The 15,285-nt window shown below is 41.1% G+C and overlaps 2 protein-coding genes across 12 annotated transcripts in view; one reads left to right on the plus strand and one right to left on the minus strand.

The window, feature by feature from the left end:
• kiaa1328 (KIAA1328 ortholog) overlaps positions 1 to 13,589 on the plus strand; it is a 51,931-nt gene extending 38,342 nt beyond the window's left edge. Inside the window, exon 12 of the mRNA XM_055010498.1 lies at positions 13,508 to 13,589. Coding sequence (XP_054866473.1) covers positions 13,508 to 13,547 — 40 coding nt within the window. The 3' untranslated portion in view covers positions 13,548 to 13,589. The remainder of the gene's footprint in view (positions 1 to 13,507) is intronic.
• The window catches only part of celf4 (CUGBP, Elav-like family member 4), a 90,473-nt gene that overhangs the window by 21,262 nt on the left and 53,926 nt on the right, over positions 1 to 15,285 (minus strand). For all 11 annotated transcript variants that reach the window (XM_035945875.2, XM_035945869.2, XM_035945873.2 and 8 more), the window contains exon 3: positions 847 to 895. In XM_035945875.2, the coding sequence (XP_035801768.1) occupies positions 847 to 895 (49 nt within the window). The remainder of the gene's footprint in view (positions 1 to 846; positions 896 to 15,285) is intronic.

Genomic DNA, 15,285 nt, shown 5'->3' on the forward strand with positions numbered 1-15,285 from the left:
TCCTTTCCTTTCAGTTTTTTAAAAAAATTTCTTTACAGGCTAACACCTTTCTCAGTCCTTATGCTTCTTCTCCTGCTTATCAACCTTCAACTCCTTGCATGCTCTATTTCTTCTTTTTACTCCTCCCCTCCTCTCTCTCTCTCTCTTTCCCTCTTTCTTGTAGCAGGAGAATCGCTCTGGTGCCAATTATATTAACAACTGCAAAGTTTGAAAGACTCCAGACAAAAATGGTCAAACTACATCAATCTTCTCTTGTACAGTCCATTGATTGATGTCAGGAGCAGGTCACTACATGTCTAGACATTGAAAATTCACTTGAAGCAGTCTTAGCTGTCAATAAAGCATGACGCACAAAAAATACCAGACGAGATGTTCGCTTACATTCACACATAATCTGCATTTCTTTTTGCCGCCACAAACTTTTGACGTGACTCAAATAAAGTTTGCCTCGTTGCAGACGGGTTTTTAAGGGAATTTGTCAAAAGAAGCTACCAGTTTCCCCTCAAAGCACGACAGGACATGCGTGTTTCTGTGTGTGTACGTGCATGTGCATGCATCAGCGCATATGATGAAACTCCAAGAAAGGAGCTGCAGGCTACGCTGGCCAGGAAGAGCCATGTTTACATAATGTGTTCTGAATAGTGGAGGGTCCGGCCAGGCCGTGCTGTCAGCCTGCGTCGAGGTACAGGGCATCGTCTAATGGGACAGATAATGGTGAGGCTGATACACACAGGCAGCATGTTTGTAGGGGTAGAACAAAGAAATGGAGTAGAGGGAAGGGAAGGTAGCGAGGAGTGGGGTGGGGGTGGGGGGCAGGGCAGGGCAGTAAAGAAGGGTGTACAGTACCTCCTCGACTCTCACTGTCTGCTGGCTTCACCTGGATCGGTCTGTTCATCTGTGACAGAGAGAAAGAGCAAAGAGAGACAAAGGCACCAGTTAGCATCATGTAACGCCACACGCTTTTACCCTTCTCCCCCTCAAAAAAAAAAAACAAACAAAAAAAACTTTTTTAGAATCACTCAGCCAAATTGCGAGTAAAGTGTATTGAAAATCTCCAAAGCTGTAGCACTTATAGCCATTGGGGGAGTAGCTGGTTGGGAATATGGGTTGGAAATATTATTTGATCTGAGATGAAAGGAGAGAGAAGGGTTGGAAAGGGGGGATAAGCAGAGGGATGAAGGGAACGATAGAAAGAGGGATGGAGGGAGGATGGCGGAGAGGTAGCTGTGGGTCAGCAGAGATACTGTGACTGTGTATCATCTCTGTGTCGGCTGCTGGGTGCTTGTGTGCCGTCATGGTTTAGTGTGTGTGTGTTCAGATATATTGTTGTGGATGTACACACACTCCCATACATCAGCGCATACAGAAGGTATAAACACAGTATCTTGTGGAAGTTTCCCAACGTCTCAGCCTCACTACAAATTGCACAATCTTCTCTCATACACACGCACACGCACGCAGGCACGCACGCACGCACGCACGCACGCACGCATGCACGCACGCACGCACGCACGCACACACACTGTCCCCCAGTGAGACCTTTCCACACTGTGTCCACAGAGGCCCTCCTTTCATTTCACTCCTGCCTGTCAAAATTTCCCTCTCCGCCTCACCACCCTGCTAAACGCTCGCCGCCAATCAATTTTTAATAATGCCAATCGCCACGCTGCCAGGAGGAATAGAAGGAAAGGGGGAGAGGAGAGGAAGAGGATGGAGAAAGCAAACGATGAGAGGGAGAGGGAAAAAGGTCAAGGTTTCTGTGTGATGCAGAACCAGTGTTTTGCAAAATGTCATTAAATCTTTTCTTTTGAGTTTGCTGATACAGTCATCATCTCTATGAATCTGCAAGCTTTCAGATGTTTCACCAAAGGCAAGAAAAAAAAAAGCCCTGAGCGTGAGGACACGAGGACGCGATGCAAACACAATTAATGCTTGGACCTTCACCCTTCTTCTGGCACATTTCCGCTGCTAATATTAAATCACATCATTCTCCACAACACTTATTTAAAATGGAGTTACCCATTCCTTCCTCTCCCTCGTCTCCTCCCTCTCTTTGACAGCCAAGAGAACCCTACTAATGTTTTTAATGTGCTGTGATGCATTATTTATCAGACTGGCTGTTGATATGGAAAAAGGACGAGAGGGGATAAAGAAAATGGGGAATGGAAAAAGAGCAAGAGTTAAAAATGAGTAAAAAAGTGAGAGTATGTGAATTTAAAAAAAGAGTGTTTGATGGGAAACCGAGTGATCACAGGAAACTAAACATGGTGAGAATAAAGTGAAAGTAACAGAAAATGATTAAAAAAAGGAGGGGAGGTGTTTAAGCAGAGAGAAATGTGGTGATAAAAAAGGAAGTGGGGGAGGAAAGAGGAAAGACGGGAGGAGGAATGAGGAAAAGAGGACATAGGGGGAGATGAGGACATAGATCAGAGTATGGGACAAGGTCAGCCCACTGCTCCCAGGGGGGCTATAAGCCTGCATACATATGAGCACTTTTACTGTGACCCATACAAATGGTCTGGCCTCAATCTGACCTAATTGTGTTCCACCTCCACTGGTTTTACATGCAAGAACTGGTCTTAACCTGCACGTGACCCACTGAGGTTGTATTTAATTTTCTTGGTTTTAATTTCACTCAGCATTTTAGGGACTGTACAAAAATGACCGGAAGGGAAGAGGCATGAAAATCAAAATAACAATATCTTCCTCTGTTTCTGCTCCCTTTCTCCTGATAGTTTTCATATTCTCTCTGTATATCAAAAATAATATGCACGAATGCCATTTTCACTTTTTATTGAAACTTTAAATCTTCATTCTTAACATGCAGATTCATAATCAGTGAACCTCTTAATTCATCATTGCTTGCTGAGCACCCGCACGCAAAACGTCCGCTCATAAATTTTTAGATACCGTTCAAAATAATTTTAAGTGGTTAAACCATTATTTTCTTTTGTCACTGAAAGCTGAGTGCAGTTTCATGGGCTCTCTATCAGTGGTTTCCATTATTCCAGCCCCATAAACTGCTTCAAGGTCAGTTTTATCATCCTGCTCATAATAGGGTGAGTTAGCACCAGCCCACTGGACAACTGATCCCAAAACAGTTGTTAAAACCAGACGCTGACTCGCACCGATAGCTCCCCTAGGATGTGTGTGGTGGGGCTAGTCAAAGCCAGATGGCAGCATTGAGCAGGAGAAGCTCTCCTTAGCCTAATGCCGGTATGGATAAAAAAAAACAACAACAAACAAAACATCTACACAAAAGCCACTGTGATACATACATACATATCTAAACGTGCACACACAAACAGGCCTAAGTAGGTAAGCTTACATGACTAGACATGCATGCTTATACACACAGGCTTGGCTCATACACACCATCACAAATGGGTCTATGCATCCAAGCATGCATAGAGGGATACAACAGGATACAAATAAACACACACACGATAGATATGGAAATGTGGCCTTGTGAGTTAACATGTGCAGGACCTAAATTGGCGCATCTCGCAGCATGCACACCTACTTTGCCTGTAGCTCACTTTTTCCCCTCAGCCTTGTAAATGCAGCCGCCTATTCATCCACGCATATGCCTTTAAAAAATACTAGCAAAGTCCACACATGGACTCTCACGCACACGCACGCACACACGCACGCACGCACACACACACACACACACACACACACACACACACACACACACACACACACACACACACACACACTAAGCTCCATTGTTGCTGAAAGTCCACCTCAGCAGCCTTGTGTTAGAGTGGCCTTGGTGTACCACATGATCGACAGCTCAAGAAGAATTGCAGCTACACAAATGCACGAGGGCACACACACACACACACACACACACACACACACTCGCACACACACACTCTTGCTACACTCCTCTGTTGATTATGTAACTCAATGACAGCGCTCTGCCTCAGTGCTGCCATAGATTCCCTGTTAACTAGAAGCTGAGGGAATACATGGTCTGCATGCAGTCTGTGCTGTACCAAACTGGTGAGTCATTCTTCTGAATCAGTCTGGTACGGCCTGAATGTCTAGCAAGGCCCACAAGATTAGCTCCAAACAGTGTGGGACTGTAGTTTGCCTTATTGGATTCTACCTTGAAATGGGACAAAAGTGAAGTCCTTGATCTGAGTTTTGCTGCTTACTGTATTGATTTCACTGCGTGCAAACCGCAAAAATGAAGTTACAAAAACCATGTTACGATGACAACTCTATGGGATTTCTATCCACTGAATTTCTGTATAGTACCTTGTTATGTCAAATGTGCTTCAAATACAGTTTATTACAAGTTGCTGAAGCAGTGAGAGCATCCACAGACACACACACACACACACACACACACACACACACACACACAAACACACACACACACACACACACACACACACGGACACAAAGTGATGCATATGCGCACGGCTACGGGAACAACACACAACACTCACAAGGACACAAAAGTCCACAGTCACTCACATTCCCATCATTCTCTGTGAAAAAGAATATTGAAAGTATGCTTTACGAAACTCGGGAGAGGAGGTAGGATTTTCTCATTTTCACCCTCGTCTAGCAGATGTGTTTTTGAGAGAGAGTAGAGCAGTGCAGGCCAGGTCATTTCATTATCACAGTGAGAAAGCACTCCATGAAACTCTCCCAGGGAAGCAAGGAAGGCTGCTCATAATATTCCTCCACTACTATTGTCAAAACTTGCTCTATTTTACATTCTGCCACTGAAAGCCTTTTTCTTTTTGCATTGCAATTGCTTTAATTCTCACTCCGACCCATTTGAAGGTGGAGATGTTTGGCTTTTTCTTGTGCTCTCTGTTCATACATATATTTTCTGCTTCTTAAGTGTACTGTATGTGAAAGCGAGTATCTGAAAAGAGGAGCTGTGCCAAATGCCGAGATTCTCTGCGGGAGCAATACCAAAAGGCTGGTATTCATGTCAAATGAACCACTGGCACTCGAGCTGGACCTGCTGTCTAAAGTATCTCAGCATGCACAACACTCATCTTGGGATGGAAACACGCCAATGGAAACATTAGCTGAACAAATATGGTTATAACCCTGAGATGCTTTTGGGAAACTCGACTCTTGTATGTAGGGAGAAAAACATCCTCGGTGGCGAGATTAGCTGAAACACTAGAAACATTTAGCAGGCATGTAATAGATTTTACCACTGGTCACAAAGAGGACAACCTATTTTAAAAGCATTGATTTTACAATAATTCACAGTTGGAATTATTGTAAACCCACAAAAGACCCCCTAACATTTCCATTAGATCTCCAACAGTACATGTGAAAATTTCATTATATTGACTTTTGCAACCTCTTGAGCCACAGAAGTATTTTACAACAACTGAAGGAAAAGGGCAACTCACATCCTTCCACCACAATTAAATGCTGTGATGTGAATACTGCAGCTGAAATCAGTGTGTGCGAAGAGGAAAGTTATGTTTTTGTCATGGCTCAGGGATGTGTTTGTCAGGACCATGTTATGGCCTCAGTGATTCTTTTTGCAAGTGTACAGGCCAATCTGGGAAACGCATGTTTTTCCAGCCAGCGTTGCTCAGAAGCCCGAGCTGGAGGAACAGTTTTTTTTTGCACATAACATTAAAGCTGCGATTCTACCAAATGTACTCAATTCCAACAACATGCTGGCTCATGTCCTATTCAGTGGTGCAGAATAGGACATGAGGTGCAGATAAAATCATGTTTCTGTAACCACAGTCCTTAATATATGCATGATTAAACGTATTTTTATCCCCCAAAATTGTACTGACAACTAAATTAGGCTTGCGACGCAAGTTTTTTGTTTGTTCATTAAGTTATCCAGTGCTGTTGACATGCTGTATCTATGCAGTTATGAGTCATGAAAGCAATTAAAAGCTGATTAAGCTAGTGAATCTGTTTTCTTTGACCAAAACTGGATTACCGTAATGTCAGTTAAGCTATCTTAATGCAGTCCATGAGGACTTTTTGTGTCTTTCACCATCCATCCATTAGTGATACCTGCTTTATCCTCCAGAGGGTTGTGAAGGGCTGGAGTCTATCCCAGCTGATACTGGGTGAGAGGCGGTTGTCAGTCCAAAGAGACGTACAATCGAGCAAGTTTAAACCCACAGCCTTCCAGCTGAGCGGCAAAAGTGCTAACCACCGCACCAATAATGTTATAATCTTCAGCTCCAAAGGAAAAGTTAGAATTTACTAAGTAAAAACAAATAATTTAGGTTTCAATTCTAAATACAATCTTGCAAGAAGGAAGGCAGGCAGGTTTTACAACCCCAACAGTCATTTCTATATTTTTTGTCATCATGGTAGAAGGTAACAAAACTCACTTTAGGAATCTAGCAAAAATAATTATGCTCTGCTAAAGGCGAACAATAGGTTTTAAATGTTGTGAAACATGCTCTACAACCATTTTTTAATTCTTAATGTCTTCTTATTTTACATGAAGGTGTATATGAGGTTTCAGTGATACTGTAAATGTTGCCTTTCTATCATTAACCCTCTGAAATCCCAAACCCACTGATGGGTTTGAAAAGCATGTTATCTTTAAAAATCACCAATATTACAATATTTTTCAGATTTTTAACTTTTTGTTGGTTCTTCAACTACTCCTCTGTGCCTTGTGGTTCTGTCAGGAAATTTAACCAAATCTAAGCTTAAAATCATGATATTTCATCAAAATCACATTATTCTGTGTGACTCTTTTATTTTCCTAAAACTGCAAAAGTAGAACTTTTGCACCACCTCCTGAAAAAAAGCTAACAAAAAATCTCTACTTCTTAGTGCAACCAACAATCAAAGACCAGCAATCACATGACAGAAATTCAGGGACTTTTTGGCTGAACTGGATTAAACTGCAGGTTGTGCTAATAGGTGACAAGTATGGAAACACATTAAAAATGTAAGCAGCAAAATATCTACAGTATGTTTTCATCATTTTCCCCCCAGCATTAATTTGCCTCCGATTTGGTGTGTAAAATAAATAATTGACGAAATTTAATTTATTTCTTTTGGATGATTTTTTGTCATTATAAATGTGTCATACCGCACAGAAGACATTTTTGAGTTCTGTCTACTTGTAGCCATGGTCGTGTTGTTTTTGTGGAGGTGCAGGACTTTATATTGCAGTGAGAAATGAACCCACAGTGAGAAAAAAAGTGACGGGAGCAAAGCGAACCCCACAAACTGTTTGAGGTTCAGACAGTTAAATGGATATTTTATGGTGAAGTTCCTGCCCCTCTAACAGTGGCCTCTCCATGTTGTTGACTGCTTTTTTGACGATTCCTTGACATTTGTCAGATAGAGCTTTGTCAGACACAACAGTATACTAGAAATACCCACAATGCACTGCGATTTGATGTCGTCTCAAGCCTTGTCAGACAACAGCTTTCAGGTTAGTTTACAGCAGTGTTGATAAGGGTTTATAAATTGATGAATGGTTAAACTCCACTTGGATTCCCCTCAGGTTTAATCTCCACTAATGTCTGCACATCTCAGTGAGTATTTTTCCTCTTTTCTTCCCCCAGTAGTTCCTCATCCTGACATATGGCCAAACATTAAACCTCTCTTTTGAAGTGAAACATATTGCGCAGAGATCAGTGTCGGTGTGCGAGGGTAAAGAGGGCTATAAAGCAAAACATCCCAATCTCTTTCCTTTTGTTCCATTCTCTCCTTTATCCCTTCTCATCTTTACAGAGAAACAGAAATGGGCAATCTGTTTCACGTCAGATCAAGGATGAGAAGAGTATTTTCTGACAATGGGACGGCCTGGCCCAGTTGTTTGGGTTGGGATTGAGTGTCATGCTGCAGTCAGCCTGAGTGGACAGGCGCAAAATAAATAGTGAAGAAAAAAACATCCAGATGAATTATGAATTGGCACAGGCTGTGCTTTCTTTGGCTATTACACCGCAGCACTGAGGTGGCTCATAGAACAACAACGTGGCTGCAGCGTGCATTATGGCAAATGAGACACTGGTTCTCATTTATCAGTATTTCCTTATGATCAGATTGTTGCAAGATGGTGAAACACTGCGCCAAAACTTCCTCTGAAGAATAACATACATGCCGCATGTATTTAAAGACATTTGATTTGCTGCTGAAATGAGGCTGATTTCAGTGAACTAGTGCTTAATAATAGTGACTGATCTATTTGAATGGCACAAGTAACATGTTAAATTCCCTCACAATCCACAACAAATATCATCCTAAACCAATACAGATTTAATATGAAGCGCTTCCTCCATCCTAACTCTGAAATCCCTCCCAAAGCCACCATGTGAATGAAAAATGCAGTCACCATCTTTCTCTGCCTGCTTCTATATGCTGCTGCTCGCTCTGTGGTGCTGCTGTCCCAGCAGCGTCTACCGAGATCACTACATCTCCACAAAGGCAGATGAAAGGGAAACACACAGAGATCACAAAAGGAGGCAAGCCTCTCTGTCCAACCCTCTGATCATCCCTGATTCCTTCATCAACATGGCTTTTACACACCGTTCAAGGATACGCAGAACATGAACACGCTGAAATGATTGACAGGCACACACACACAAGACACAGAAAATCCGATGCATTCTTAAGCTTGGAGCATCATTCCTGACCTTGGGGATAACGTGTGTTAAAATGATCTCATTTCAATGCTCCACTCACTGTTTTTCTGTCTGAATGTTCATCCGCAGATTCATCCTAATTAAAATGCAATTTCTCTCGCACAGTAGCTGCCTTTGAAAATACTTTTTCTAACTTTCTGAAGACCTGTTGTCAAGAAACTAGTTACAAAATGCAGACATTTTAAAAGCCGCAAGTTATCACACACCCCCACTCCTCCTCCACTTCTTTTTCTTATTTGCCTGCAGTTGGTTGAGAACAGCAATGCTTTTCTCACATCCATTGTTTGATCCATTTCACACCAGCCCACCTCTTCTTTATCTCCTCCTGTTTTCTCCTTCTTTCACTGGCAAGCAGCCTGAACGCTGGCAGTAGTGGGACGGCTTTGGAGCGCTTTTGAATGAGAGGTTAAAATGAAAATGTAGTGCTCTTTCTGTTTTCCTTTCTATTATTATTCCACATCTTATTATTTTCCCTCGTTCTTCTCCCTCCTCTCCTCCTGTATGAATTTGTTGTCGACTAGAGTAAATGAGTGTGAAAACTATTTTTTTCCACAGTGAGTTAATGCATAAAACAGTGTTTTCCCCTCATTTCCTCCATCTTTTTCTAGCACTCTACCTGGATAAGAATCAATGTGGGATGAGAGCAGACAGGGTTTACGCTTCCTGTGAACACTTTAATAGGAATCGACAGTTGAGGATTCTGTTGTCACAGCGTAACTGGATAGAAAAAGCACATCATCTGCACCCCCAAATGATTTTGCCTTGTCAAAACCTGTTATAGCTTCACACTTGCCTGTGACACGCACTCGTACATACACTACACCCTGACACACTAAAGACTCGCGCAAATGAGATGCACACACGGATGCATAGAAAATCCCAAATGAGACATTAATACATGTCAAATATTCCATTTTAAGTTTGCATAAATGTTTAATGTGTTGTTTGTGACACAAAACATCACAACTGACTCTGAAATTCTTTTGGAAACCCTGAACGTAGGTTGATTATCACACTCGATCCATCGCATAAAGAATAAAGAGGCTTTGCTACTAGAGGACAGAGGCAGGGTGAGAAACAAATAGGCTGCAGGGTGCGTGCGCACACACACACACACACACACACACACACACACACACACACACACACACACACACACACACACACACACACACACACACACACACACTTCTCTTGCATAGTTACATAATTAGATGTACAGCACCTTGGCAATCAACAACTCTGATGTTGCCATAGGGATGATAGCTTTGACTATAAAAAGAAAAGATCTATATGTGGAGGCGGTTGAGGGCGGAGGTGCAGAGTGAGGCAGTGAGAGAAAGAAAGGAGAAGACACGGAGAATGAAAAAGTGTGAGAAAATTGGTGCGAGAGAAGTGAAGGTGTCGCTGAGGGGCTGAGCAGCTCTCAGTTTATGTGTGAGCGCGTGTTTGTGTGCATAGTGCGCCTGCTTGTGTGTGATTAGAAGTGTTCAAACCTGCACCGAAGCATGTGTGTGTTTGTACGAGTTGCTCCTGTGTATGTAAGCGTGCAGGAGGAGGACAAAAAAAACAAAAAAAAACCCAGACAAGGACAAAATGTGATAGAGTTGGTTAGTAAGTGAGAGAAAGAGAAAGAAAAAAGGAAAAAAAAGCTAACTAGAGAAAGTGTAGAGGACAATTTTCAGCCGCTCTCTCCCTCTCCCTTTAAGCTTACTGCATTGCTCGGGTTTTGCAGCATATAGTGAAGATTAGGCCAGATGAGAAAGCCATAAATTCTACTTTTCTCTTTCCAGAGGTGAACATAAATCATGGCTGGTACTGGCGTGCCATCACTGGGTTTTTGCTTTTCACTTATCTAATGAATGAAAAAAAAGAAAATAGAAAAACAAGCATATAAGCTGTCATATTCTGGACCGGGCAGACTCCTTTTACTTGCATCCCTGCACAACTTTTGTCCTCTTCTCCAGCCATCACCGAGGCACATAGACGACGAGTGGGTTTCCCATAATTGCGATATTCATGAGCTGCATATCGCTGGACTGTGTGTGTGAGTGAGAAGAAGAAAAAGAGAGAGAGCGGACTTGAAAGCCCTGTGCATATGAAAGATACCTTACAGCATATGCAAATGTAAATATAGACACAAACAGCAGCATGGGAAAACACACCATGAATGCACTCGGCGATGGAAATGCAACCGCTCTCATGCTCATACACTGAAAAATCTGCACACACGCACACATAAACACACAGTTGTCACTATCTCATGAGGTTAGGGGGTTAGGAGATGCCGTTGTAATGAGCTGTCACTCACAGTGTCTTGCTCTTTGCTACTGGAAAAAGCCACAGGGGAGACAGACAAAAAGTTATATAAAATCAAGAGGACAAAAATTGCTTAATTGAAAAGCTAGACAGTAAAACCTATGAGATGTCCACATACTTAGTTGATTTTTACACCCAAAGAAAACATCATTCAGTAATGAAAGGAGGAAAAGTTGCATCTTAACATCTTTGCATCTTTCTCAAACGTCTTTTTTGTTTCCTATAACTATTTTGTCAGTCATAAAATTATGATTTCATTGTAATGTTATTCTGGCAGCTTAGGAAATACTGTTTGCCTGGTTAACAGGTGGTATTTGTTAGCTGTGATCACATTCCAATTTTGTTCTCACTGACAACAGACAGAGTAAAATTATAAACAAAAACTTTGCAAAAATGTTAGGTTGTCAGGGGTTAAGAAGTCATCGCTGCACAGTTGCCTGGTCAATGGAGGATGCTTTATAAAGTCCTTGTACCCAAGATAAAACCAACAAACAACATGGAAATTAGAATCACTGACAGACTGATTTCTAACTAACAGTCTAGTTTTATCCAGTATCTCTATGCTAAGCTAAGCTAACTGACCATCTGCAGTTGCAGAATAGTTACTAGACAGATATGAGAGTGGTGTTAGTCGTCTTATCTGACTTCAGTAAGAGCAAATGAGCATATTTCCAAGAACGCTGCACTATTACTTTAACCAGCTGGGATTCTCTCTCACACCAAAAGGACAAAATACAGTTGAACTCCAGAGAAAATATTTTGATCACAGAGACAATTATTTATCTTATGTCCTAATTGTCATAATAGACTGAGCACTAAAAGCAGTTAAATTCAAGTTCTGTTAACGTGAAATGTGTGTTACAAAGTGCATGCTTTTATGTATTAAATAAAGGCAAATTAAGAGAACATGTTTTCAATTCACACTATGTATGCAGTGGCAAATCTGAGCAGAATATCTGAGCAGAATTTTTGCAGAATAGCTCTGCATTTATCACTGAAGCTGTCTGCATCAGAAACCTCAGCAGGTACTTCAGTGTAGTGCTCTTATTGAAATATCTGAAGGAATGTCTGCTTTTCATGCAGGTCTAATGTCTGTCTTAGCATGGCTGCCATGAGGATACTGCCTGAATGAAGAGAAAAAGGAAGTAATGTTTTCAGCACTCTCGCTGTGCTGCAAACATAAAGAAGCAGGGACAGGGAGGCATCATGCATGTCTGTGCTGTTCACTGAAAACAAGATGGAAAAAAAAAAAATCAAGGCCTATTATGCAATGCATAACCTCCATACTCATCGGCTCCCTCCAAACTCTGCTGTGCATTGCAATGACAGGAGGGTATGAAAAGATTCAGACAAATAAATGACAGCTCCTCTCTCATGCATGCACGCTCCTTCTCTTGCCTGCATATTTCCATCAAATAATCGCTAATTCCACACTCCCCGGCTGATTAAATATAGAAAAGGCAGGAAGAGAGAGAGAGCGAAGAGAGAAAGCGATGAGTGTTGGGAACAGAGGAACAGAGCAGAGTGAGGGAGAGGAGAGGAGTTAAGAGTGGAGGAGGAGGAAAAAGAAGGAAGTGTTACAGTCAAAGCTGCCTGTTAGGCTCCGCCAAAGAAACAACAGGGAGTTTTTCAGTAAGACAGCTCTGTTGGCTTCGAGCTAAGACCAGGTGGGCGATGTGAATGTTCTCTCACTCCCACACACTTAAGAGTCAAAAATATGCACACGCACGTGATTGAATGCAGTTTACAGTACACATATGCACATGCAAACAGTCATGAAGAAGGTATAGCACATGTAAACATCAGTGTTTGCATGTATCAGCCTACACTGAAGGAATCCACACACAGGAGAGGTGTTTTGTCTTTGTCAGGCGTCAAGGATGCAGCGGCCAAAATGTCAATCTGTCTGTAATCTTTGTTTTTTATACACTCATTCTTTCCTATTTTCATACTGATGGTTTCCGCTATTCAGTGGAATGTAATAATGTCAGGCTCGACCTCTCTGTCGAGCCGCATAAAAGAAGAGGAGTCTGAAAAGGAAGAAAGATTGAATGGTGACCATGAGAGTGAATGTAGCACTGGAAAAGAAATTGAACTTTGGTTACAGCACGAAGCACAGTTTCTCCATATTTTCCTCATTATTTCTATTTTAGAATGTAGATAGACCACTTCTCTCTCTGTCTCTGTCTCTCTCTGTCTCTCTGTGTGTGTTTGTCTTTCTTCATTTACACCAGTTTCATCTACTGTCCCCTCCTTTAAAACTGAAGGTTTAGCTGAGGATAAGAGGAAGAGTTGACAAAGTAAGTTTGAGAGTTTTAAGTTGCACCAAAAAGAGCAACACCAGGTTCATTCCAAAGGGGAGGGAAGTAGAGGGAAAGAGAGGGGAATACAATTTCATTATTAATGGAGGAAAAATTCCTTCAAATTGAACCTGTAAAGTATCTCCAGCTGCCTTTGCTTTCTAACACAGAGAGCAATTATTATTATTAACTTTGAATATTTGTCTTACTTTTAATGTGAGTGAGGTTGTTTTTTCTGTTTATGTAACCCTATGATAGACAGGTGACCTGTCCAGGGTGTCCCCTGCCTTCGCCCTAAGTCATCTGGGACAGACTCCAGCCCCCTGTGACCCAAGTGAGTTTTAAGCAGTGTATAGATAATGAATGGATGTCTTACTTTTACTTATTATGCAGTCAAACCAATGGTTACAGTGGTCTCAGCTATTAAGGGCTTCATAAGTAGACATGGACTGGCATCAAAAAGTAGGCTAGGAAGTTACTGTCAGGCATTCTAATTAGATTTTCGAACTGACACATGTTTGTTGATCAACAGACCATTAGCACAAACCAAAAAAAAAGAAACTCACTATGTAAATTTGAATTGTTTATAAAATGTAAAATGATGAAGTGATAAAATTATATAGGCTATAATCCAAAAAGATCTGCCGAGTAATCAAGAATAAAATATTATGTATTTTATCCATTTATAATCAAAGTTGATGAAAGTTAGGCAGTTTAGCTTAAACTTCTCTAAACTTCTGTGCATTGAGACTTACAGTAAAACCTTGGAAACGGTTCAGCAGGACTCTGGCAGGACTCCACAGTTAACAAACACATTTTATTTTTCCGTCAGTTTATTTGCATGTAAACATGGCAAAGCTGCTGCTCCCTGCTATCTCTTCTTTGATATTTCTGCCTCTTTGTCACTGTCCTCATCATCACCTACAGACTTCTTAAATACAGCTGTTATATCTTAGTGCTCTTTGCTGCATCAAAAAGCAAAGTCTTTTTTTGTTTGGTGCCTTCTCTGCACTTCTGACTGTGGGCTTTTTGCGTTGAGTGCTAAATATATATTTAACAAGTGCTGTATACTTTATTTTCTGTTGGCAGCTGCTGTCTGCTATTACAGATTTCACCAGACATGTCACAAGGCCTATAGGTAAAACTGCCAAACTTCCTGATAGCCCATCCTTGTCTGCAACAATCTCCCAAAAAATTACTTTCTTGAAATGCCAAAAACTGTTGTTCTTCAAAAAGCCACTTGTGGCTGGCTCCAAAATTGAGTCCGTCCTCATAGACACCATGCTAAAATGCCCAACTTTACAGGAGAAATAAACATGTTTACATCCTGGTAAAAAATACAATTTTGGTCTCTGTAACAAATTTTACCATTCAGATTAAGTGTACATTGGATGAAATACACAACTCGGTCTTTAAATTATATTAAAGATTAAAAATATGTGTAACTAAGTATGTGACTGCTTTTCCAGATCAAGCAATAACACTGTGTGCAAAACCTCTGGGTTAAGTCATAGAGAGTTTATCCATCTTTATGTACAGACATTTTTTTCCTAGTAAGGTAACAGTGTATTTGGAAATGTTTCCACTTTTAATGAGCGTAAAAGTCTGCATTAGGAGGTTGGAGGGGTGGTCCTACAGAGAAATTCCATCCAGGAATCTGGGGCTCATGTCCTGTGTGGGAACATGAATTTCAGACTTAGGTTTAGTTTTCAATCGCTGTTTGGTTTGGCTTAGGCATCTGAACTACTTGTTTAGGTTTCTGAAAATATCATGCTTTTGGTTAAATCTGGCCCCTTTACTTTATAGCACCTAAATGTCTTGGTTGGGTTAAAGAAAAAAATACGGTCCTTTCACAGCATGTTTTAAACTCCGTTTTCTTGGTTACCTTGGTAAACCCCATCTACTATATAATGGGATGGCTGAAAATGAGTCACAGTTGGAAAGCAATATAGTAAATGACAATTATATGTGAATTAGAAACATATTGGGAATGTTCACGAACAAGATGATTAAAAAATCAAAATGCAATTGATAAT

The sequence above is a fragment of the Amphiprion ocellaris genome, chromosome 5 (assembly GCF_022539595.1).
Source record: "Amphiprion ocellaris isolate individual 3 ecotype Okinawa chromosome 5, ASM2253959v1, whole genome shotgun sequence".
Lineage (NCBI taxonomy): Eukaryota > Metazoa > Chordata > Actinopteri > Pomacentridae > Amphiprion > Amphiprion ocellaris.